This window comes from Plectrocnemia conspersa, unplaced genomic scaffold (assembly GCF_051122295.1).
Source record: "Plectrocnemia conspersa isolate PC_06_02 unplaced genomic scaffold, ASM5112229v1 ptg000004l, whole genome shotgun sequence".
NCBI lineage: Eukaryota > Metazoa > Arthropoda > Insecta > Trichoptera > Polycentropodidae > Plectrocnemia > Plectrocnemia conspersa.
In genome coordinates, this window is record NW_028277168.1 from 3,086,691 (window position 1) to 3,111,415 (window position 24,725).

At 31.6% G+C, this 24,725-nt stretch overlaps 1 protein-coding gene across 3 annotated transcripts in view; it reads left to right on the plus strand.

Annotated features, from left to right (window-relative positions):
• The window catches only part of LOC148235648 (protein Fe65 homolog), a 77,506-nt gene extending 55,928 nt beyond the window's left edge, over nucleotides 1-21,578 (plus strand). For 2 of the 3 annotated variants that reach the window (XM_088184267.1, XM_088184269.1), the window contains 11 exons: nucleotides 6,029-6,200; nucleotides 8,121-8,177; nucleotides 11,380-11,624; nucleotides 11,697-11,904; nucleotides 11,975-12,167; nucleotides 12,427-12,554; nucleotides 12,766-12,965; nucleotides 14,425-14,627; nucleotides 14,697-14,873; nucleotides 14,936-15,160; nucleotides 18,400-18,839. In XM_088184267.1, the coding sequence (XP_088040393.1) occupies nucleotides 6,029-6,200; nucleotides 8,121-8,177; nucleotides 11,380-11,624; nucleotides 11,697-11,904; nucleotides 11,975-12,167; nucleotides 12,427-12,554; nucleotides 12,766-12,965; nucleotides 14,425-14,627; nucleotides 14,697-14,873; nucleotides 14,936-15,124 (1,772 nt within the window). In that variant the 3' untranslated portion in view covers nucleotides 15,125-15,160; nucleotides 18,400-18,839. Of the gene's footprint in view, nucleotides 1-3,164; nucleotides 3,382-6,028; nucleotides 6,201-8,120; nucleotides 8,178-11,379; nucleotides 11,625-11,696; nucleotides 11,905-11,974; nucleotides 12,168-12,426; nucleotides 12,555-12,765; nucleotides 12,966-14,424; nucleotides 14,628-14,696; nucleotides 14,874-14,935; nucleotides 15,161-18,399 lie in introns of all 3 variants that reach the window. The other variant, XM_088184268.1, reaches the window with a different exon arrangement.
• Nucleotides 21,579-24,725: the final 3,147 nt, after the last annotated feature.

Below are 24,725 nucleotides of genomic sequence, written 5' to 3' on the forward strand. Positions count from 1 at the left end.
AATTTGTAACGGGCATGTCCCAAAAAAATCAACATTTATTTTTACACAAGTGAATTGAGTGTCAGTGAGGTTAAAACATCTCTTGGCAGTTGAAAAGTATTTTGGATCACGATCGATTCGATCTGCAGAATTAAAATACAAATATATATGAATATATTTTAATGGAATTTTCTGACTTAAAAATCACAAATTAAAAAAATTATAATATGGATTATTATTTATGCACAGTGAAATTAGAGTATATGTCGTTTTTTAAACATAAAAGATTTTTAACTAAGATAATTATATTTTCATATCGAGCATAATAATAAACATGCTTTTAATTACGAGGTCGGTCGACGAGAAGATTAATCTATCGTCGACCAGTACCACCTAGTTGACGTATGGATCACTGTTCGTGAGCCACAGAATGAGTTCTGTAGCCACCGTATTCACCAGATATTTATATTTATCGTGATTTTACAGTTTTACTCAATACGCCATGTAGGCATGTGTACAAAAAAATTGTTTTAAACGTGTCTTATTATTAAAAATTCACTCGAAATGTTGAATTATATAAAAAAAAATATGCACCATCCCACATAAATTGTTTCAGTTCATCATAGCATTCGCCTAAATCGTCCTAGTATTTGGCAGTCTCGTGTTCATATAAAGGCACAATTTCCCCTGTTACAAATCATGTAATGAGCTTATGAATAATTCATACACTAGTGTTCTTGAAAAGTTTCTAAATACTCTTCACTAAAATTACTCACTTCTTAAAGGCGATGAAACTGTTTTTTAATTATTCTTTCTAAAAAATGCTAGTTTTACAGCTACAATTACATTCGCAGAGGAGAGTTTTATCCATATACATACACCTCCATTAACTTTGGAGTAAATCACACGTAATTATTATATATACATACTTAAATTACCACTCTTCATTGCAGTATAAAAAAGATCTGAAAATTTGTGAGAAAGGCGATGTATATCTTGTATTAAATTATATTTTTATATAATTTAAATTTCTCTGTTGAGCAATTTGACATTGTTTAAAGACAATGAATGATGTGAATATTTTTGTATGGAAGACAAAGGTGGAGCATTATAATATTTTAATAGAATGTGACGTTACTTAACAGTATATTAAGATAACTCATTAATTAAATCGCTCAAAATAGAGTTGCCGTGTTCTAAACACGTCAAACTGTAATAATGTCATGCCAAATTTGGAACAATCTTACCTCCATTAACAAGGACGGCTGTGACGCACCAGACCTTGATAAATGAACATCAAACATTATTATTCGTAAATTTTGGGTCTAGATAATCTTAGTATTTGTAGACACGATCACGCCTAGATGACTCTAATAGTTTTTTTTGTTATTTTGTATAATTTCGCATAAACGATAGCGTAATAACAAAACTTACATTTTTATGTTAATGATAAATACACCAGAAAGGAGCTGGGCCGCGTTGAAGATTATGCAAAATAGTCTTCTCGCTCATATTATCGCACTCACGACTCTATATTTTTAAATCTAAGAACTTCTCGCTGATCAGCTAAATAAAGATTTTTCTCTGCGCAAATAAATGTTTCGTATCATTTTCTTTAACTAAAAAAATATTTTTTTTAATGAAAATTCAAGAATATATCACTGCGTGGCACTTATTTATAATATAGAAAATCAACTCTGAAAAAAGCTAAAAAAATATTTTTGCTATGTTAAACTTAATATTTTAGTCCTTGGTCCTTGGTCAATACAAAGCTTAGAAGCTTAAGAAATTTGATCACCTTATGTAATTTAGACTCTTCGGGAGTATTTGAGTGATACTTAATCCGAGGCTTATCAATTTTAAATGGCATTATACTATCCTCCATGTAATTAACCCTTTGCTTGCCGAAATCTGATATATCAGCATTGAAAAAATAATCAGCTTCAAAGGTAATTGACGTTTTTTCTAAACATATTTTTATAGTAATCTCAAAAGGGATGTGCATAAAAAAATAAAAATTTGAGCACACGTTAGAAAATTGGTTTGAACACAGTTTTTTATTTAGTACCAGACCACAATTTACTTTTTCCTTTATTTTGATATTTGAATTGAGGATCAATTTTCATACCCTACAAAACTGTTTTTTAACTGATGATTATTTTTTAATAATAGAGCCTTTAAAACTAAAAATATAACTGATAACAAAAAAAACTTGAACCACTAATTTTATATAAAAAAATCAAAATATTTATTTTTAACGTTTAAAAGTTGAAAGCACCTGCCTTTTTATTTATAGTGTTTTTAGTATTTATAAAAATGAATGTTACTGGTATTTTTTTATGATTTTTGCATAAAAACAGCTGCTATTAACCCTTTCGTTGCCGAAATACCATATTTTTTGCTATTATGCAAAAATTAAAGAAATTTTTTTATACATTTTTAATGTGCTTCAGTGGATAATGACTCATTTGAGAATTTTGACTAATACTATTTCCAGGAGACATACGTTCTAAATGAAACCCTTTGGCTGCCGAAATCTTATAAATCGGCTTTTGCTACTTTTAAAATTTATTTTTAGAGGTTGGAAAGTCGTCCATTGTTTTTATTATTAAATTTCATATTTAGAAGAAAAAAGTCTAAGTATTTAAAAATATGAGGGACGTGGCAAAATTTACAATCCTAATAAATTTGTGTGCGCAACCAAACATTGATATTTTATTAAAAATAGTAAAAACAATTTATTATATGAAAAAAATAAGATGAATGTACTATGTGTTTTTAGTAATAAAAATGGCAATTTTATAATGAAAATTAAAAATTTCATGATGCGCGGCTTAAGAATTTCTCGTTATTTTAAGACTAAAAAACCGGTCTTTATAATATCTTAGTAGTAGCGTGCTAGAATTACAAAGCAAAATTCCCTGTGACGAATAAAACACATTCTGCTCGACTTTTCTGGAAGGCACTGTCTTTTGCGAAACCGCACAAGTCGTCAATGTTGCCAAAAGGCGGAAATTAAAAGAGTAGCGACGCAACCGACGAGAAGCGTAGCGCGACGGGACGTTACATAAAAGTCTTATCCGAAAAAAATTCGACTGTGTCGACCGCCCCCGCTAATCTTGGATGCACGCCGCTGCTTTCTCGCACTCCGTCTCCTGACTCGCTCGAGTTGTGTTCTCTTCCAGTCTGCAAGTGACGAAGGCGACTAGCTGAGTACAGTAGTGTGACTTTGGACAGTGAACAAAACAGTGATTTCTCGGGTGGTGGCATACATGCCGACCGCCCTGCAGATCGCCGCCCTAGTGGCCGCCCTGGTGCTTCTGACGTTGTGAATCATCCCTTCACTGGCGGAGCCGCTGCTGCTTCTGCACGCCCTCGTCATGGTATTTCACCAGACCACCAGTGAGTATAGAGACGCGTCGCTAGCTCTAACTTCTAACAAACAAACGCTCACCGACTATTTACATTCCGCCAGAATTAGGCACGCGCTGCATTTCTGCTTCTTTAGGAGATGACTAAGCTGCCGAGTGTACTTTACGGATTTAATACCGAATACAACTCATTAGTCAGACTTAGCAAATACATTACTGAATATGGTAAATTAAAACAACCACTCGAAGCTGGACAAACATACATTTAATGTTTATTTTAATCGCTTTTATGACTAATAATTGCTATTTATTTAGAAAGCTTGGTGTAAAAACTTTTCAACAGTACTGAATTTTTATGACAGTTTATTAGATTTAACATATGTAGAAAGCAGATATGAACTGCTTCTTTCTCTTTAAAAACATTTCATGTATCACTATCTATTCAGGTTTTTTTTATTGCATTTCATATCACATTAATTGATACTTTTATGTACAATCTCGATAGTAGATACATATGTAAAATAAAGTTTAACGTCTTCATTAGATTCGGATGGCAATCAATGTTATATACATATAGTATGAATTATATATACATATATATCAGTGTAAAGGGTGGCAATGTTTTAGCAGCATCCTAAAGAATAACTAAGAAAATTTTTAAAAACTCGTTAGTAACAAACTATATGTTTTTAAATTTAATGTAGAATATATTTAATTATTTACATGGTAAAAATCATGTATTCATTAGTATCTTAGTAGTGCTTATTTATAGCACTTATTTATAATAAATATTTAGCAAACACAAATTTATACCAGGAGAATAACATCTACTCTATTATTTTCATAAAATATCAACATTACTTACAAATAAAGTAGATAATAATCAACTATTTTATGTGTAATATACGATTTAAAATATATAAATGTAAGTTAAAAACAATTCATATAAAATAATAAAATATATTGAATTTATAGATCACCTGTTAATAATAAATTGTAATTTTTACATTGTATTATGACATATATTTTATTTAATAATAAACTATCATTACAGTTGACAATTAAAATGTGTCACTAAGTACGACCTAGCTCGATTTAATTTTAACTTCTTAGTCACGATATACATCCGTAAGATTAGGAAAATCTAGGAAACCCTAATCTGTGATGATCGATCGGATGTATAATAATGTAATAATCACTACGATTTTTCAGATAAGATTGAAATTAAAAAATAGTATAGTTTAAAAGGGATTCGAACCCAGGTCTTTCATGGTTCGGTCATTGTTATGCAAACGAAAATTTCATAAATCAAAAATTCTGGTCATAGATGATCAATATAATATTTATATTTAGGAATAGATCAATATATCTATATAAAAAAATAATGTTTGTATATATAAAATATGTAGATATAATTGTAATTTAAAAATATTTTACATTTATATTAATAATTTACATTGGTATGATATACTTTTATAATTACACAAATTTTTACTTAAAAATAGAGAAAAGGATAAAGCGGTTAGAATTAAAGTAAAATATATTTGACAATCAAACAATCACATATGTTTAGATGTATGCGCAATTTTTGTTTGCGCAGTAATCCGGTCATCGTCTTTCTTGTATTAGTCACCTTAAATCTCCGTTCTCTACGTGTATAATAATTACACGAATGCATATAACAAATTTTGCCATTTATTTGTTTTTTGTCAAAAAAGATTTGTAATAATTCTTTGGGGTCCAGCCGTCCCCCTGTTCGGACAGCATGTATTTTATCTAAATAAATATTATACTAAAGTTAACAATAGTTTAAGCTTATAGTACTGAAACCTTGAAAATGGAATCAATGGGCTATAGATAAATTATATGTCGCGAGAAATATCATATTTTGCATATTGCAGAATATAAGAATCGCTGAGAATAATATAAGCAAACTCAACATATGCATGTTTTGAGATTCATTCTTTAGTTCGTAGCTTTTTTGAATACGGTTTCATTGTCTGGAATCTTAACGAAGCGAAGAACGTCTTGCTGTTAGGAAGGATTCAGATGAAATTTCTCAAATATCCATGTAATGTACTTTTGCTACAAGTGTTAGGACAATTTATTGCATAAAGATGACTGCGATTGCGTCCCTCGTTCTTATCCGCTGCGGCCAGGACGTCAGCACTCGAAAATGCTCTCATTTCAAGAGCCATCTAGTTTCTTAAGAAGCTTGCCAGACACATTTTTTTATGTTTGAATAAGTCGCTGATAGAATACATTCTTAAAAATTGATAATTGATTCCGTCGCTCAGTTTAACATCGACCATCAAAATAACGGATGCGATCACTCCACTTATTCTTTATCTATAGTAACATAATACATTCTCTTCAATGTCTAATCACGCCTCGTACATTTATTTTCCGCTAATTCGCTTTCGCTCGTTCGCTCCACTTGTCCAAAAAAAAAAAACGACGTTCGCTTCTTTGCATTTTCAATTATTGTGCCCCTTTCTAGGCGCTTGTATACAATTACCATCTGGATCGCCCGAATTAGACGTTCCGTGAAATCGAACCGCAGATTATAATATAAATACCATCAGGCATCTGGCGCAACATCCTAGTGGGCGGAACGCGATTAGATTATCATTATTCTTTGTCATCTGTGTACTTACCGAATGTTCGTCTCTTTGCAGAGAACGGTTTGCTGTCCTACGAGAACCCCAACTACCATCTGGATCCGGCGAGGTTGGACGATGCCCTCAACAGAAACGCGGCCCTCGCCCTTTACGGGGTCACGCCGAGGACCTTGCCGCTCATAGGAACGAAGGATGGGTACGATCCCGATGACTTCACGGACAATAGAAGGTAAACATCTTGCTACACTCCCACTCTTTAAGGTCCACAACTTGAACTATCTGTAGATTCTTCTCCATCAAGTGCATTATACCTAGACTAATGGTCGAAATATAGTGTCTTCAATTCAATCATGTCCGCAAATTATATCATCAACTCAATCCAAAACAAAAAAATGGCCTTGTGTCCAATTAAAATCACACAGTTTTGACTCACGTTATGCTCAAGAGTGCTAATTAATTATGTGAAATTATGCATATTTCAGTTCCAACAAAATCAAATTGTCGAAAAAAGAAGGAGGTAAACATTTTAATCTGATCTTGATAAAAAAAACGTAGGCCAAGATTGCCTTTTTGAGATAGAAAACAACAAAAAAACAAACAGGCGTTTTATAACGCCTTGTGTTTGCGTATGAAGTATTATAATAAGGCAAGGGGAAATAGCGCAAGGACGCCAGACGGACCGGTAACCCTAATTGCTTGAATATATTTATGGGCACGGAAAAGGTTTTTGCATGCAAAAATGTTAGGCTATATTAAAATTTCGATTAAAATTCTCTTATATCCGCTTAAAGTTTCTCGAGTTTTTTTTGTCAATATAGCACATTTTTTGCTTCAATGGTTATTACAAATTACTCTGGTTTTTAATTGTTAGCCACTAATTGTAGAGCTTGAGAAACCCAATTGTTTCACAATTAAGTGATTAAAAGTCTCGATGATTTTTCTAATTTTCTAGTCTTAAGTTATAAAAGGTTTAGGTGTTGTTTAGCTTCTCTCCTCGAGGAGAATTCGGTGGCTTTTTCTTCGTGCGACTTTAAACGTTATCTGGGTTCTAGGTGTTATAAATATACAGATAATGTTATCACTTAAATATCCTTTTATATATATTATTATATTATTGTTTATGTTATCGTAGGATATTTCTCAATTTTTATGTAACCGTATAAATAGGCCCGACCCACTGGTAAGAAGGAGAATCAGAGTGGGATTTGTGAACGGAGGCCAAACGCTAGACGTTGCTTCGACTGTAAATAATTAATTCAAATATTTATTAGAGACAACAAATGAAAAAAATAAAATAATTACAATAAGTGAATTAGAACATTATTTTTGCTCCTTTATGACATAGGGACCAAGAAACACTTGTATTTTAGCCCAGCTTGACAAGGGCCAAAATTTCTAAACTTTCAACATAAAAAAAAATATAATCAGTTTGAATTGTTTTACTTCTGTTTTTAAGGTAAGGTAAGACGTCCTCAGTTGAAGAAGATTATCCTCAAAATTAAAAAAATACTTTTTTGCGCTCTTTTTTTGTGCAAAATGTTTTTTTTAAACTTATTTTTAGTGTCCTTTGAAATTTTCAAAATCTGGTCACCTTACTATTTTAATCATTTTGACGCATTTTAAATAACCTGTGTTTTAATAACTAACTAAAAATGAATTTAAAGAAGTGCTAAAAAATGGTTAAATGTCTCAGTTAAGTGTGTCAACTTGTTGACGAATCCCTCGAAATGCGCTCTAAAACATTGTGCAACTCCCCCAAAGTTGACGGGTCATCGCGCACCGGGCGACCAAACCTGGGTCAACGCGCGCGCCTCGATCCGCGATGAACGTCAAAAGATACGCACGTCCAACGCTACGCATCAAACGCTCGTTACATCGAATTGATTAGAATTTTTTAACGAGCGGTCCTATTCCGTCACAATGCGGATTTTTCCTCGTCGATTCCGAATCGCGTGTGTGTCGTCTCGGAAGCGCCCGACGGGTGGCAGGGGCGGGGGAGGCGTCGCGGCGCCGGCCTATCGATCTCCACGGCGATGACTCACGCCGCTCGCGCTGGCCGAGTGTTTATAAACAACGTCTGCGCTTTTTCGGGCTGGTAACACCGACTGAAATGGCTCGTGACTCAAATTTTTCTTTTTTTGATCCGCAGGCGCGAGAACCTCAACGGCAACGCGGAGTCGCCGCTCGGGCCGTCGGATCTGCAGATGTGAGTATCTGATTAATAATTAATATAACTAATCTATAAAACTTGAAATTTTCAAAAACATTTCGATCTTCAGTACAATTGCAAGAATCCAATTTAGGTCCTATGTTCATACTCTCTATGAATGACATGTCATTGATAAAGACATAAAAATACATATGTAATTTAGACAAAGTTTGCCCTAATTTTTGAATAAAATAAAATAGTTTTGATTGGGTTTTCCTATAAATTGATTAAATTTTTTAATCATACTTTCCAAATCGTCATTGCCACATCAAAAACTCCACAAGGTCCTAATCTCGGCTTATTAAATTCCAAATTCTTATTTTTCCGATGACGTTAAGGTATCCATTGAGGATTATAAAAATATTCGATTTGATGTTGAAAATCTATTATTTTTTAGTATTAAAAATGTCATTCCATGACATATTCTAAAACAAAAACACAAAAATGGTAACCAATTTGGGTGTCTTCTTTCATTTTCATTTAGAAAACATATTACAAATTATATAAAGTATCATCGTGGTGCAAAATCCAGAGTTGTTTGTCCTCAATTTTAGTAGTTTTTTTCAGATCACTTTATGCTTACGTCATAAAACTGTAAAGTAATACATCTTATTGCCCTTAAAACCTATTTGTGAGAATCGTATTGGACTCTACCGGTATAATTATGATGATCAATTGAACTTGACGTGCTTTTTTGGTCATATTTTTTTTTTTAGAATATTGTGGATAGTAAAATAAAAAGTTAATGTAATTTTAGAACAGAATATCGATTCAACACAAAACCGTGGTTTAATAATTATGTTAATGCTTTAATTTAAAGGGAAGAGATGAATCATATAAAATATTTCAAATAATAAAAACAAAACGAATAGAAAATAAAGTTATAAATGAAAAGTGAAAAAAATGGTATGAAATGTCGATAGATGAAATAAAGAATGATCCGAATATGATATGGAAACAATAAAACAATAATTAATCCTATTCGGAGAAACGATAATAAATATGGAAATTGCTGAAAATATATATAAAGATCATATGATAGCAGAAAAATGTATTATTGTTTATAATATAACGAATTAAGTATAATAGAAAGATGGTTAAAAAATTATGTGCTTTAACTAAATGAGAATAAAACCAAATGTATGATTATTAATAAGAACATAAAAATTAGTTATAGATAACTCTATTATAGAAATAGTTATATAAACAATTTGTTATGTTATATTAGCTAAATAAATTAATAAATAAATCTCTTCATGGTCAAACTAATATATCATAACCTGTTGCTTTGCAAGTCACCAGCGACTTCAATCGACAATAACTAAGTAATTTATTTATGATACTGCTTCTTTTGAAAATTGAACGAAATACCAACTTCTTCAGCAATCTCCTTAATAACAATTTGGCGATTACCTAGCACAATGTCTTCATTTTTATCACATTTTCATTAGTTCTCAATGTAAAAGACTGACCATTTCTCTTGTCATCTTCGAAGTCTTTGCAGTCCTCATAAATCGTCTGGACATGTCCTTTTCACCACTTCACTGCTCTACAATTTATTCCATTTGTAATACAAATTCTTTTTCCGTCATTTTCAAAATTAGAAACCGCCGAGCGTGACAAATGCCAAACACAATTTTTAACCATTCTACCTTACTATCATCTACAGCTTTTTTCTACTAGTAAGCATGTTACTTAACAAAGTATAAGACATCCACTTCTATCACACGACAAGATTTTTTCTTAATGTTCATCTATTCTTCAATGTTGATGTTTCCGTCAATTGCTTTTATAAATAGTATAACTAGCGTATAGAGAGACGTTTTCTTTAATGCTTCCTTCTTCTTTTAGTGCCACGATAAAAATCTGCAAGGACTCAAAAGACTTCAAATATTTTTAAAGACATTCTTTGTCCGTTGCGAATGTACAGCATTGGCACCCTTTAAAATAATGTGTAACTCTTTACAAGTGCATAATCTGACCGAAATATTTTAGCAGGCAACTTTAATCATAATGTTGCATAGTACCCAAAGTAAAATATTGTGGCGGAAGCGTTATGATCTGGGGGTTATATGGCAGCAGCAGGGTTAGGAAATCTCTACTCTTGTGAGGGTAGTATGAATAGTGACATTTATATTTCGATGTTGGAATCCACTTGAATGGATTCTTACTGGAAAATATTTCCAAGCACAGACCATGCTACCATCCGATTCCAGCAAGAAAACGCTCCATGCCATACTTTGCTAAAAAGCAGGGTTTGGTGCTTTTAGTATAGCCTACGCTCATCAGACCTAAATCATATAGAGCATTTATGGAAAAAATAAAATCAAAGGTTGCCCAACACAATTGCAAATCTAAAATTAAGCTGTGAGAAAAATTGCAGATGCAATGGAGAAAATTGTCTCCGTCCATCTGCAAGTAATTAGTTGACAGTATGCCAAAAAGGGTTGCAGCTGTAATTATGGCTAAGGGTGTGCCTACTAAATATTAAAAATAAGCTTAAAATAAACACTGTCGATTTTTTATTTATATTTTCACGATTTTTTAAGTCATAACACATTTATTGGGGTGTTCCATTATTATGGCCAAGCCTGTATAGCTCTTTCAAGAATTCCTTAGCATTTTTATTAATATTTGTGGATGATTTTACATTTACCAGATTATTGGAAAGGCAAAGAAATAAAAATTGTTTCTATTTTTATTAGCCTTGTACCTTTATTATCCAATGGTTTAACATATGAACAATATTAAAATGACATAACCACTGTGACAAATTATTTGGAAGCTAAAATAAGGTCATACAAAAAATTGTAAATGTTCAAAGAAAAGTCTCATAAGTTGAAGTATTCCAATATTCTTAATTTGAGTTAATTATTTGCTAGATGCATTGCTAGTCTCATAATTCACTCAAAGCAAAGACCTGTCATGTAACTTTATGACGATTATTGAACAATCTCCACTCAAAATTGATCTACTAGTTCTTATTTTAAATGAAATTACTAAATTACTGTGAAGTTACGTCAATGTTTTTTGACCTTGAGACGAAGGGAGGTTTTCTAGAAAGTTCAACCTCTTTCCCGCAAAGTATCGAAATACATAGAAAACCCAACTTTTTTCTTACTAATAATTGATTTTATTGTAATAAAATCTAATAGATGTTGATACAATAAATAAACATATGTTTCGTATTAATTTTCAGCTTGACAGACAAAGAATATAGGGAACAAATAAACGTTGGCGAGGATGAGTCTACGCCGCCGGAGAAGACCAGCGCCGACTTGGCCGCCTCCGAGAAGGACGAAATTCCGAGAACGCCGGCCGGGCCCTTAGGCGACTTATACGCTGTACCCGTAAGACGTCGCCAACCTAAAAATTATCAGGCCGCAGATCCGTCCCCTTCGGCCGATTACGTCTCACTACCTCCCGGCTGGGAAAAGCACGAAGGTGATCATCAAATTCTGATACACTATGGATTACATATGATAAAATTTATTATCTGTTATTTTCTTTCTTCAGATAACGATGGTCCTTATTACTGGCACATCAAAAGTGGCACAATCCAAAGAGAAGCTCCGACTGTGGTCAGCGGCGAATACGACGGAGAATTGGGAAGCGAGGTACCTAACGATGGGGTGATGACATCGTCTGTCATCCGGAGTACTACTAGTTCGGCTTTAGATACAGAATGTGACGACAGGAAGAGAAGAGAGGAGTTGGCTTTTAAGTATGATTTTTATAATTGTATATGTTTAAAAATTAAGCAGTTACTTTATATTTTGTATCAATCGTTATAGGAGACGAAGTTATCCGGCGAGACCTGAACCTGATTCTAGAGCTATTAGATTTTTCGTAAGGTCTCTAGGCTGGGTCGAAATAGCCGAAGAAGATTTGACACCGGAACGAAGTAGTCGCGCTGTAAATAAATGCATTGTAGATTTAAGTCTCGGACGTAACGATTTGTTAGATGTAGTTGGGCGGTGGGGAGATGTGAGTATATTTTATTATTCTAATATTACTTTATTTGTGAGGGATGTATATTATATACAAATACGTACACAGCATATGAAGAATTTTGTTTTGCTTGTTCTCCAGTTTACTGTAATAGATATAAATATGTAAAGCTGTGTTATTTTGAAGCCGTGATAGATACATTTATAAAGTGCGTCATTGATAGTAAATAAAATGCATTTCACACTATTTTAATTAAATTTACAATGGTCGTTCAAATATACGTTTCTATTTTCAGGGAAAGGATTTGTTTATGGATTTAGACGAAGGCGCTTTAAAATTAATGGATCCAGAAAATCTTACAACGCTTCACACACAACCGATTCATACCATCAGGGTCTGGGGAGTGGGCAGAGATAACGGAAGGTACGTTCCAATTTATTGCATCAATTTAAAATAAACAAAAATCACCACATCCATATTCAAAATTCATTTCAAAAATCAAAATTAACGTTAATTTAATGTTTTTCCTTTTAACTTTTGGGCGAATTAACGAAACTAGAGAGAGGTACGTATTGAGCGATAGCAATGCGTTGCTTAAAAGGACTGCAGATCTATAATTTTTCTCTCTCTTCAGGGACTTTGCTTATGTAGCTCGGGACCGATCTACAAGACGTCACATGTGTCACGTGTTCCGCTGCGATATACCGGCCAGGACGATCGCTAACACATTGAGGGACATATGCAAGCGTATCATGATTGAAAGATCGTTACAGGGCCCTCCGGCTCGTCCTACTAACTTACCGACAGAGCAGCGACGTCCTAAACCGATGCCAGGTAAAATATTCGCATATCCATAATACAGTTTGGTGAATAATACTTGAAAGACCTAAGTTTTAATCCCATATAGACGTGTTGATTCAATTTCTATCGTGTCTGGGAGATAAGAATGGCAACAAATTTAATGGTCAGAATTTAAATCAACTTTGGGTCAGAGTAAAAATCAAATTTCAGTCAGAATTATATTAACATCCGAGTCATAATTACAATATATTATTCAGGGTAAGATTAAATATCAAATGGTTAGAATAAAAATAGCATATGGTCATATTTATATTATTCAGGGTCAGAATAAATATCAAATGCTTAGAATAAAAATAGCATACGTTCAGAATAAAAATAGAATACGGTCAGAATAAAAATATAGGACGATCAAAGTTAAAATATTGAATGGTCATAATTATATTATTCAGGGTTAGAATAAATATCAAATGGTTAGGATAAAAATATAGAACGAAAAAATTAAAATATTGATTGGTCATAATTATATTATTCAGGGTCAGAATAAATATTAAATGGTTAGAATAAAAATAGCATATGGTCAGAATAAAATATAGAATGCTCTTATGAATTAAAAAAAATATTACATTTATTCATAAATATAAATAGGTAATAATTTATTTGTTTTAGAAATATATATATTATTATAAAATATCTCGCTCGTGAGCGAATGTTGTTCAGAATCTGTTCTGACCAGCAATCGCTCATGATTAACTCTCAACGAATCTATTTAATTGTATGTAGGACGCGAATATATTCTGAGTGACGAACGAAGCGAGAATAATGACAGAGCAGCGACGGAGAGCATGCTTGGCTTGTTGTGATGAGATCTGACAATGTTGCGAACCTAACTAAACAAGTTGGCGCTAAAACACCTTGATAATGACCATATATTATTTTGCTGATCATCTGTCAAAATAATTCTTATCATTTAATATAAATTCTGACCAGTCCAATTTAAATTCAATCCATTTAATATAAATTCTAACCATTTAATATTTATTCTGACCTTTTAATATAAATTCTGACCTATTTAATATAAATTCTGACAAGAAAAATACAAGCTGATCAAAATTATTGATTATTATGTAACTATGATATCATTCTATCCTAACAAATTAGGTTTTCCTAGATTTTCCCAATTTTAGGGATGAATATCTTGATGATTGATTAACATAAAATCAAGTAAAAATAGTGACACTTGTTTATTATATATTGGAATAATAATTTATAATTAATTATATATATCACTAATTTACGATTTTGATGTATCACTACTTATTTAGTAGTTGTTGATTGTGTTTACCCAGTTGTAACGCCTGTTATGTTACAACGGAAGATTTATAATAAATGGCTAATTTTACTATTACACGATTATTGTAGGAATATTTAAAATGAATCTTCTAAAATCAGATTTGTATATGTTAATTAATTTATTATATTTGTACTATTTCAGTTCAATCATTCCCTACACCAATGGAAGAGCCGAAAAAGGTGTTGCGTGGAGTATACCTTGGAAGTACGGAAGTGTCTCATGCGACCGGAATGGAGGTATTGAACGACGCAATCGATTTACTATCAGCGACAGTTCCACGCGAATTGTGGAAACCCGTCAACGTGGCAGTTGCACCCTCGATGATATCCATATTGCAACAAAGTGTACGTTATCATCATATCATCAATCATCTCAAAAACACAAATTATCTATATGATCAATTCTCGTTTCAGGACGATACCATCGTAACCGAATGTAGAGTCCGCTACTTGTCGTTCTTAGGAATAGGGCGCGATGTGCGCCGATGTGCATTCGTGATGCACACTGCTCAAGATTTGTTCGTAGCGCACGTTTTTCATTGTGAACCTTCTAGCGGTGCTTTGTGCAAAACAATAGAGGCTGCTTGCAAGGTTAGTTCAATCAATGAACTATGTTTGATGTAAGGTTAATATTTTTTAATTATAAATTTCAGTTACGATATCAGAAATGCTTGGACGCTCATCCAGGCGGTGCTCCCTTGCCGGCGCCGACTTCCCGCAGCAGCGGCAACGGCGGAAGCAATCGTAGCAGTAGTGTAAATAGTTCTGGAAATACCGGCGGCGGCATCGGCGCCACGCTCAAGTCTTTGGTGGGGTCGTTAACCGCTCGGAGAGCCTCCTGAGACGAGGCCTTACCGATACAAATCAATGAACGAGAAGTGAGGACTTTTAAATGATTATTTTAAAATCTGTGCTATTTTTATAAATTATTAGTGTTGTAAAACAAAATACACAGAATATGATGTCTATAGTTACCTCTAATTTCTAGCTCGTTTCATTAATTCCTCTACATAATTAGGTGATAGTTTCAGACAGACAATGTTTCTCATGTCTTTACAGCTAAATGTTGTATTTCCCCTTCAGTATCTGTCCCCTCCTTCGCATAAGTGCTGTATTTGTATATTCTCTGCTAACCTTAAGTTTGGCTTTTGCTTACTTAATTTTAAGTTTATTACTGTCACTAATATGTTTCCTGATGTTGATACATTATGATCCGCTGTGGTCGCTGAATTTTTAAAATGTATATATTTCTATGTTTTGAGGAAATGTGACTTTTTTGAGCTACCAAAATAAATATATTGTCATCTCCTGATAAAAGTTTAGGTCATTTTATTATGTTAAAATAATATTTTTAAGAGCTTACGCTAAATTATTTTTAACCCTTGACAAGGTGTAAACAAAATGATCGCTTAGTTTCGGTGTCACGCGAAAATGCGTGAACGGATCGTAACGTGTTAAGGTTGTATATATATATATATATATATAGAAATCCTGGTCAGCAAATTTTTTTGTTACAGGCCACAGTCTTAATCTGGAGCTTATGCATAAAAACATTTATGCGCATTCTTAAAGATTCTATGAAATACGATTCCTTTTTAAGATGAACAGCCTTTCTTTACTGCGTATTGGTTAAGTGATATTGAGTGTTTTATGCAATTATTTTAGCTCACTCTTCAAAACTTCTAATGCTCATTATCTCATGTTTAAAAATCCATTGTGCTCAAATGGTAATTACTTACCAAGGTGACCTTTTTGGACCAGGGCGCTGAATATTCTCGAGATGAAAATGACTTGAGATTATTTGGGACCACGTCCTGAAAAATGTTGTCCTTGAAAAATTTTCAAAAATGAAAAATGAACAAAAATTCAAGATTGAATAAAAATTTCCGTGATGACCTTTTTTTTTCTTTTTTTACTTCCGCGGCCATGTGGCCTCCTTTATCCTCCTCGCAGCGCCGGCTCGCGTATGTTCAGCACCCCGATCTCTAAAAAAAAAGCTAACGTCATTTGGAAAATTTTTATTTGAGGTAAACAAATTCCTCAGAGAGCTTAAAAAAGGTCCTCACTAAATTTTATCTTCGAGCTAAAAAAAATTTTGATGTGAAAATTTTATTCAAATTCCATCTTCAAAATTTTTTTTAGGAGATATCGGTACTGTGTTAAATGAAATCAAATGGCTCCCCTCTTGGGGCTGACACCCCGAGCGACCGCCCGTACAGTCGGCCCTGCCTCCACGGAGACAAAAATTTCTGAGATGGATTTTGAACCAAATTTCCATGAATTTTATTTTTTAAGGTATCATAACAATTTGTCCTACTTGAATATAAATTTTCGAAATGGCCTTTTTTATTTTTATTGTCTTTTAATATTTTCAAAATCTGCTCATTTAAGTATTTTTATATGTATACCATAAAGAAAAGGGAAGAGTTCAAAGTCCCTATGGATTGTGACATGCATTTTCTTAAAATAATTCTGAATTAGACATCGATGCTAGCTGTCGCTCACGTAGAATCTTTGCACGACAATGGGTTTTTTGCGCTACACAGTCATATATTCACGCTTTGCACGCATGATATAATATAACAAACAGCACTATAGGTCAATAGTATAAATCATTAATCCATACCTACCTGAAAGACCTGGGTTTGAATCCCATATGGACCCTAGAATTTTTAATTTATGTTTTGTCCAAGAGCTTAATAATTATAATTCCGATTGATCATCACAGATTGTGTTTTCCTAGATTTTCTTAATCTACGCGTATGATTATTGTGATGAGTAATTAAAATAAAATTGTGTTAGGTCATATATAGCAGCGGTCGCCAACCTTTTGAATCTTGCGGATCACTACTATGATTTTTTCATACATGTAACATTCTAAATATAAATGGTTCTCGTTGTTTTTACACTCCAATTTATAATTGATATCATTGCTGGATATATAATTATTAATAAAATAACCTTGTTTAAAAAAAATAATTAATCACATATATATTCATTAAAAATGCAAAAAAAAATATATTTGTGCATAAAATTTAATCAAGTTCACATAAATTTGTTAACGTATACGCAAAATCTAATTGTCTGCAAAGTATGTTGAACTTTGGATTCTGGACCAGGGTTGACGTGAAGAGGGAAGCGGCTGCTTTCTCTAACTCATCTGTTGATAACGGTGGTTTCTCTTGATTCGAGTCCGTACAATTAGAAGTTATTGATATGTTGTCAGAAGCAAGTCTTAAACTATGTTCGTAATTTGAGCACTGTGTGTCTGATTTTATACACATAGTCAGCCTGCTATCACAAACAATTACATGAATTATATTAGCTTATTCACTTAATGTACTTTTTTATGATCATTGTATTCGAGTTTAAACAGGTCGCTACCTGTTATCTGAATAGGCTTAAAAAGACCATTGAATATTATTAGCAAGTGTGAGATATGGCAACTTCGCAACTAGTTTTTTTTATTTGATATATTATGCAGTTTCGAATTATTTTATTCCGTCTATTGTCATGTATGGTCCACACCGGCAGCGTAAAAACTGATAAATGGATTTATATCGCTCTTAATGCATTAGAAGGTCATGGTGTCAATTTCAATTAAATGTAAATCCTTATGATGTAAATGTGGATCCGCAATTTTATTAGAAAAATATTAAACAATTATCAAATGTTTATCGTTAACTGACAAATCTTGGAATCTTAAATTATTTTGCAGCTGAAAAATATAATAAAAATAGCTTGATTTAATAATTGCATCGCTGAAACCAAATATTGGTCAATGAACATGCTATTTAATATGTATATATAATAATAAAAGATTTTAATAATCACGAAAATTGTCAATATATTAAAATTTGTTCGCGGACCACTAAAATTCTTTCGTGGACCATTGATATATAGTGACATATATTGATTGTAAGCTATAGTAATAAAATAAATGTTTCAGACTGATGTCTGCATCGTTGTAATGCCTGTTTTATAAAATTATTTTAAATTTATTTTATAATACATGAGAACAATAATGTTGTATTTTATATTAAAAAACAGGCAGTATTAATTTACTATCAATACATATTTAAATTATTTTTTTATCTTCTTTTTCTTATTTTTTCAGATTATTCCACATAGGCATCTACAGTCACCGTTAACACAGCACCATAGCGATAATCTACGTTCTCTTCTAAGCCCGACACTAGAGGCACGTCGTATTCCAGCATACAAAAACCTAACTTAACACGGATCTCTTTGATTAGACGCAGCTCATAAATTAAGTGATATTAAATCTTTTATTAATATGTATTCGTTGTCTAGTATCTCGAGTTGTTTTTTTTATATAACCGCATAATCGAACAATGTACATTTGCAACGTGATCAGTATTCAATGTTTAACGTATAATTATGTTATTATAACTCATTATAATATTTCAATTGTGCAAATTATATTAATTAATTTGACATTCCTTTAATGTTGATTCTGATTTAATATAATTGTATGTCGCCTGGACGTATGTATGTATGTAAATTTTTCAAAAGCAATTTATATCTATTTGATGATTTTGTCGTTTTAATGTTTACATATTTATATAGATTATGGTTTACGATTATGTATCGATAAATTTTATATACGTAGTTGTTAAGCGTGCTGGTTTCAGGGATTAAATATTGTGAATGTAAGCGTATAAACGAAGATTGATTTCGTTATGATGAATCGATTATATGACGCGGGACCCATATAGATGAATTGTAAAGCTTCATATTATCTAAATATGTATATATATATTTTCGTTTCACAGATAAATGTGTATAATGATAGACCGTCTTTATTAGCTTGCGGTTAAGTCGAAAGCCTCTCGAGCCAATCAATGTTTAGATATTAATGTTATTTTTGTATGAATATCGTTATATAGTTACCCGCTTTTTTTCAAACCTTTAAATTGAATATACACTGCCGACTGCCTGATTGAATAAGTAATCATTTCCGTTTAAAATATTATAAAAATACTCCGATATGTACAGTGGAGGCTTGTGACGGGAGCCGCTGTTGAAATGCAGCATCTTTAAATATAAATCACAGGTCTCCACTGCACATTTATTATTATTTTTTGTATATATACATATAAAAATATATTATTATGATGTGAGAGAGTATACCAAAGGTTCAAAAGTGAAATTAATATAATATATACGCATTAATTATAAGTTTACGTGCAAATTTTGCTGATGTTTGCGACCGATGTTATACAAATATTATTATGATTTGATGGCACTCAGCGTTGAATATAATCTATTTGTAATACTTCAAGATGTTTGTATAATGAAAATTATAGTAATAGTGGACAATAAAAAGCTTCAATGTTGGCAAGTGGTCCCCAAGGATTGGTGATTTTGTGCGATTCTCGAACGTCGCTTTTGTAAATTTTGATTTCTCACCATAACCTGTTATCGGAGATGGTCTGGACGCGGTACTAATTCATCTTAGAAATGCATCTAAAATTGGATATCATTATGGTCTTTAAATCTGTCCAGCTTAGGGTTTACGGATTATAAAATGAATAATCCTGTTTATGTGTCGATATATTTATGTTTCTAAATCAATGTTTTTTATTGGAATTTTTCGATTATTTTAATCCATAAGTCTATTCTGACTTAAAAAAATTTTAATGACTCGTGTGTTTTATATTATCATGACCCAGTGTCTCAGATATTTTACATTCTGGTTTGGTCCCAAACGCTATTTAGAACTTATCGAATGCATAATAATTTTTTTTCCAAGTATGGCTTCAGAATCAACTAATATTTATATGAAAAGTTATTTTTAATCTTTAAGAATAAACCATTATTCTATATATTAATTAAACACCCGTGTGACATCGATAAATGTGCAGTACTTGTTCAATTATATATTCGATTCTTATTAACCCTTTAATTCCCGAGTCTTTTGGAATTAATGTTATATATCGAAGTATTACATAATAAAAAAAATGCTATTTGCCGCTGAATCAAACACAGCCCATTAAAAATGAATCCGATTCTTTCTTCAAAGATGACGTCGTATCCGACAATTCTCGTCAAAGTAGTAGAATCTGATATATCGGATTTCGGAAACCATATGGTTAATTTTAATCAATACTATATTCTAGTCATTTTTGTTTTATTAAAAAGATCTATCAATTCTCTAGGCCATCTCCGCTTTATCTTAACTTCTATTTGAAAAGCATGCGTGTCATCGATTCGGTAAGATGTTCTTAAATATATAAATGTATATAAATCAGCTGTTCTCAAAATGATGTGTAGAAGTGTTATATTATTATTATTATTATTATGTATATTTAAAAAAAGTAAAATGATGTTAGCGAGCTCAATAACTGTTGTCCTACACCTATTAGTTAAGGTTTACGAGACGTATATACAACTGTTTGAATTGTTATGGCATAAAAAAAGAAGTATTTCGAATCACTTCTTTACACACAACACACTAATGACTGACCAAGTAGAGCTTAGATGCGAAAATAAAATAAAATAAAAAAGCGACGCGTAATAAACCACTAGCTTCTGTAACTTTGCAAAATGTGCTTAAAATAACTAAAATGGGTGTATTTTTAATTTAAAAAGTTTGACGATAGTATGTAAGGGAACATTTTATAGAGCAATTTATGTAAATAATTGTTGCTAGCTAAGCAGAAAACCAAATTTATATGTGGAGGAATAATAAATCTCTATATTTACCTGCAATACATATTATAGACGTAACATACCGTATTTTGAACGTAAGTATAAATATTTATATAAATAGGTGTGTCACACAGTTTATTTATCCATACGACACAAACACACACACATTCGGGAGTTTGATGTAATAATCTAAATGTATGTATGTCAGCACGGAATGAGCGCAGAAGGTGTACGGGTTTCATTTTTGTGAAACGGAATTCTCGCTTGCCGCTTGACGAATTATATGAAAAAAAAAACGTAATTGCCACGTGTCTTAATTAGTTGTTGTTTCTAAGAGAAGATTTTATTTATATTGCAATGTAAATGCATAAGTATATTTATATATATTTACGAGAGAGATATTGCATTTCTAAATTTATTATATTTTACCATATCAAATATAAAACGATATTAATATGTATGTGCGTGTGCATGTACACGTGCGTGTATACATTATTATATTCATGTCTGTGTATGTGTGAATGTACGTATGTATGTATATGAACGTTTGCTTGCACTTGTCAACATATTCTGAATTTCTTATTTGCCTATTGTGAATAAAAAATGCATAGTAATTTTTTCTTTTGTGAATTTTTATTGTTATTAAGCCCAGATTGTCCTTAAAATATTATCCTTCCTATAATCTTACTTTAAGATAAGACTGGTAAATTAAAGCTGAGGTGTTAGTTGATTTATATCTCGATACGTAACTGATCCATTATTTATAGATGTGTACAAAAGACACCCTAATTCGTAAAAAAAGTAATATTTAAAAAATTGAGAATTATGAAACAGTAGCAGTACTACCTACATAAACAAAACAAAACATTTGCTGCCCCCCCCCCCCCCTTTTATTTTGGCTAGAAAAATGCATCTCATTGAATAAAATATTATGAATTTTAATAAAATGGAAATATAAAAAAACGATCACTGGCTTTTTGTCTATGATTTTAAATCAAAATAAGAAAATCTAAAATAACAGTCTCGAATCTATCCTGAAAATATTTTTTTTAAATATGTCATTTCAGTGAAAAATCGGATTACAATTTTACCGGTAGATATGTATTATTATTGAAAATATAAATTATCTGGCAGGTGTTAGTAAAATTATATACATTTACATACTTACTTTTATTTATTTACATGCGACGTATAAATGTTACAATGAATTTATATTTTCACTAATGAAGTCCAAATACATTTTCACTGAAATTATATATTGCAATAAAATATCTATCTAACTATTAGACAGTTGCGAAACGTCTAATTGCTGTTCAAACCCAAACCTAACCTAATGCAAGTTCTAAAACTAATTACAGTTTTAGAACTTTCATTAAATCAAGTCCCAAATACAAACAAAGCTAACATATCTCTCATGAAATGTTTGATGTCTGCACCTCGATATTACACTATGCTTTAAAAATTATAGATATTACTACGGACTTTTGATAACGCAGTGGGAACGCTCGGTAACGATCGTTCACACTGTGACGGCGCCGAAACGATTTTATTTCTTTTGCCATGAATTTTTGACTTTTGAGAAAGGGTAATCTTTTTTTGCGCTCTCCTATTAGTTAAGATTTGGTTTGGATATGCTCCATTGGATTATTACATATTGTAAGTCGTAATATTATTACTACTCTAGAATAATATAAATTAACTAGCTAGAAAGATTTCACAAAATACTTTAGAATTACATTCGAGGGAAAGTGGAAAATCTCTTTACTTTTTTTTGTAATAAGGAACATATTTCAATATAACTCATCGTGATTCAACAAAAAGGTGCGATTTAACAGCAAATTATTTTAAGAGTTACGCGCATTTAAATAAATATTTTGCTAATTTATATAAGGTAAATCTTCGGATTATTTATTCGGCAAAGGATTTGTTGCAGAGAGTTATTTATGGGACGTTTACTGTTCTAACAAATGTTAGCTTCCTCGCACCTAATCTGTCCCACAGTAATGCGCAGACAATTCGTTTTATATAACAAATATTTTATATATTGCTCAATTAAATTGTCTTCATAAAAAATATAGTATGTATTTTATTATTAAAATGCTGACTAAATAATAAAATACATGTGTTTTAAGAGCAAAAGGTAATATATAAATATTTTTTATGATTTTAACTGCACCATTAAATGACATATGTATTTAATGACATAGTATGCTCACTTTGATGGAATAGAACAAGTTTTACTTATGTCATAATCTGAAACATATATTATCTATTTAGATTAGTGGTATAAGTGTAGAAAGAAATGATTTAGGATAATTGGACGCGCAGCGATAAATTTTACGTTTCCCCCCCACAAAAACGTTAATTTACTTGAAAAAAGCCGCATAGTGAAAAATTCCAGACTTTTTTTAAATAATAATAATTATTATTAAATGCACTTTATTTGCCCGTGCAGAAAGATATTTTAGGTTTTTTTATTTTAAATACTATTTTATTTTAATAAAAAAAAATTAAATTTTTTAAGAGTTGTTTTTAATTTATAATTTATTTAATTTAATTAACTGCGCAGCAAAATATTGAAAATAAGATTTTTCGACTTCAGAGAAACTATTAAATCTTATAAGATTTCTAGAAAAAAGCACCTTACAACTTAAAATACTACATTATTATAAGTAAAATGACGTTTCCTCAAAATGTTTGTCCTCTTTTTGTCCTACTTCGTTCTCCTCACATTAAAATATCCGAGGTGACCACAAATAAACAAAATTTTCCGAAATACCTACTTTCATTTTTTTTTTAGTTGTCGCAGGATCCTTTAATGAACAAAAATTTCCTAAACTACTTTTTTAGTTTTCGTGGCATCCATAATCGAACAAAATTCCGAAATGGCCGTTTTTAAGTGTCCTATAATATTTTTAAAAACTGGTCACCTTATTAAAAGAAACATTACAATCAATGGACAATGAATACCATTCATTAAACAACCAAATTCTTATAAAGCCTGAAAATAAATCACATCATCCACAGATCATGAATAATTAATTATCATCCACAGTTAATCCATTTATATTTTAGCGACAATCTAATATGGAATCATGTTTTTATGATGTGCTAAATTTTGCACGATCAATAAAACACGACGCCGATCCTCGCGATTGACATGTGAAAAATTTAATTAGCGCCATTTCGTCGGTGTTGCCATTGCTCTAAAATGTTTTCACAACAATGTCGCGAAATGAATGAGTTGCACAATTGCATACGTATTAAATATTGTTATTAGAAAGAATAAAACTATAGAGTTTTTACTCCATGAGATAAAATAAATTAAATAATTTTATTAAAAATATATTATATAAGTCAGCGCTGTCTCACTTCTTTAAGTCCGCGGGCCATTTTTTCTTTTGCAAGCATTTCGGGGGCCAAAATGTCCTTTGCTGTTAGGAGCTAAAAAAACTCACCTCAGATATTTTTATTTATTTTAATACCCCATGCCTGGGTAATTGAACAAAAATGTCTGAGGTAACTTTTTTTAAAGCTCTTTTTTTTATTTTCATTTTAAAAACAAAAATAAGTTCGTAGGCCGCTAAAATTAATTCTCGGGCCGCCATAATTACATCATTTACATGTGTCATAATTTTGAATGAAATTGCTTTTATGTGTTTTTGCTTTTATGTGAAAGAGTTTTTCTTTTCTTATTGAACTTTTATTTCAGTAATATAAATAATTTTACAAACATATTTATTATATTATGAAATTATGTATATAATA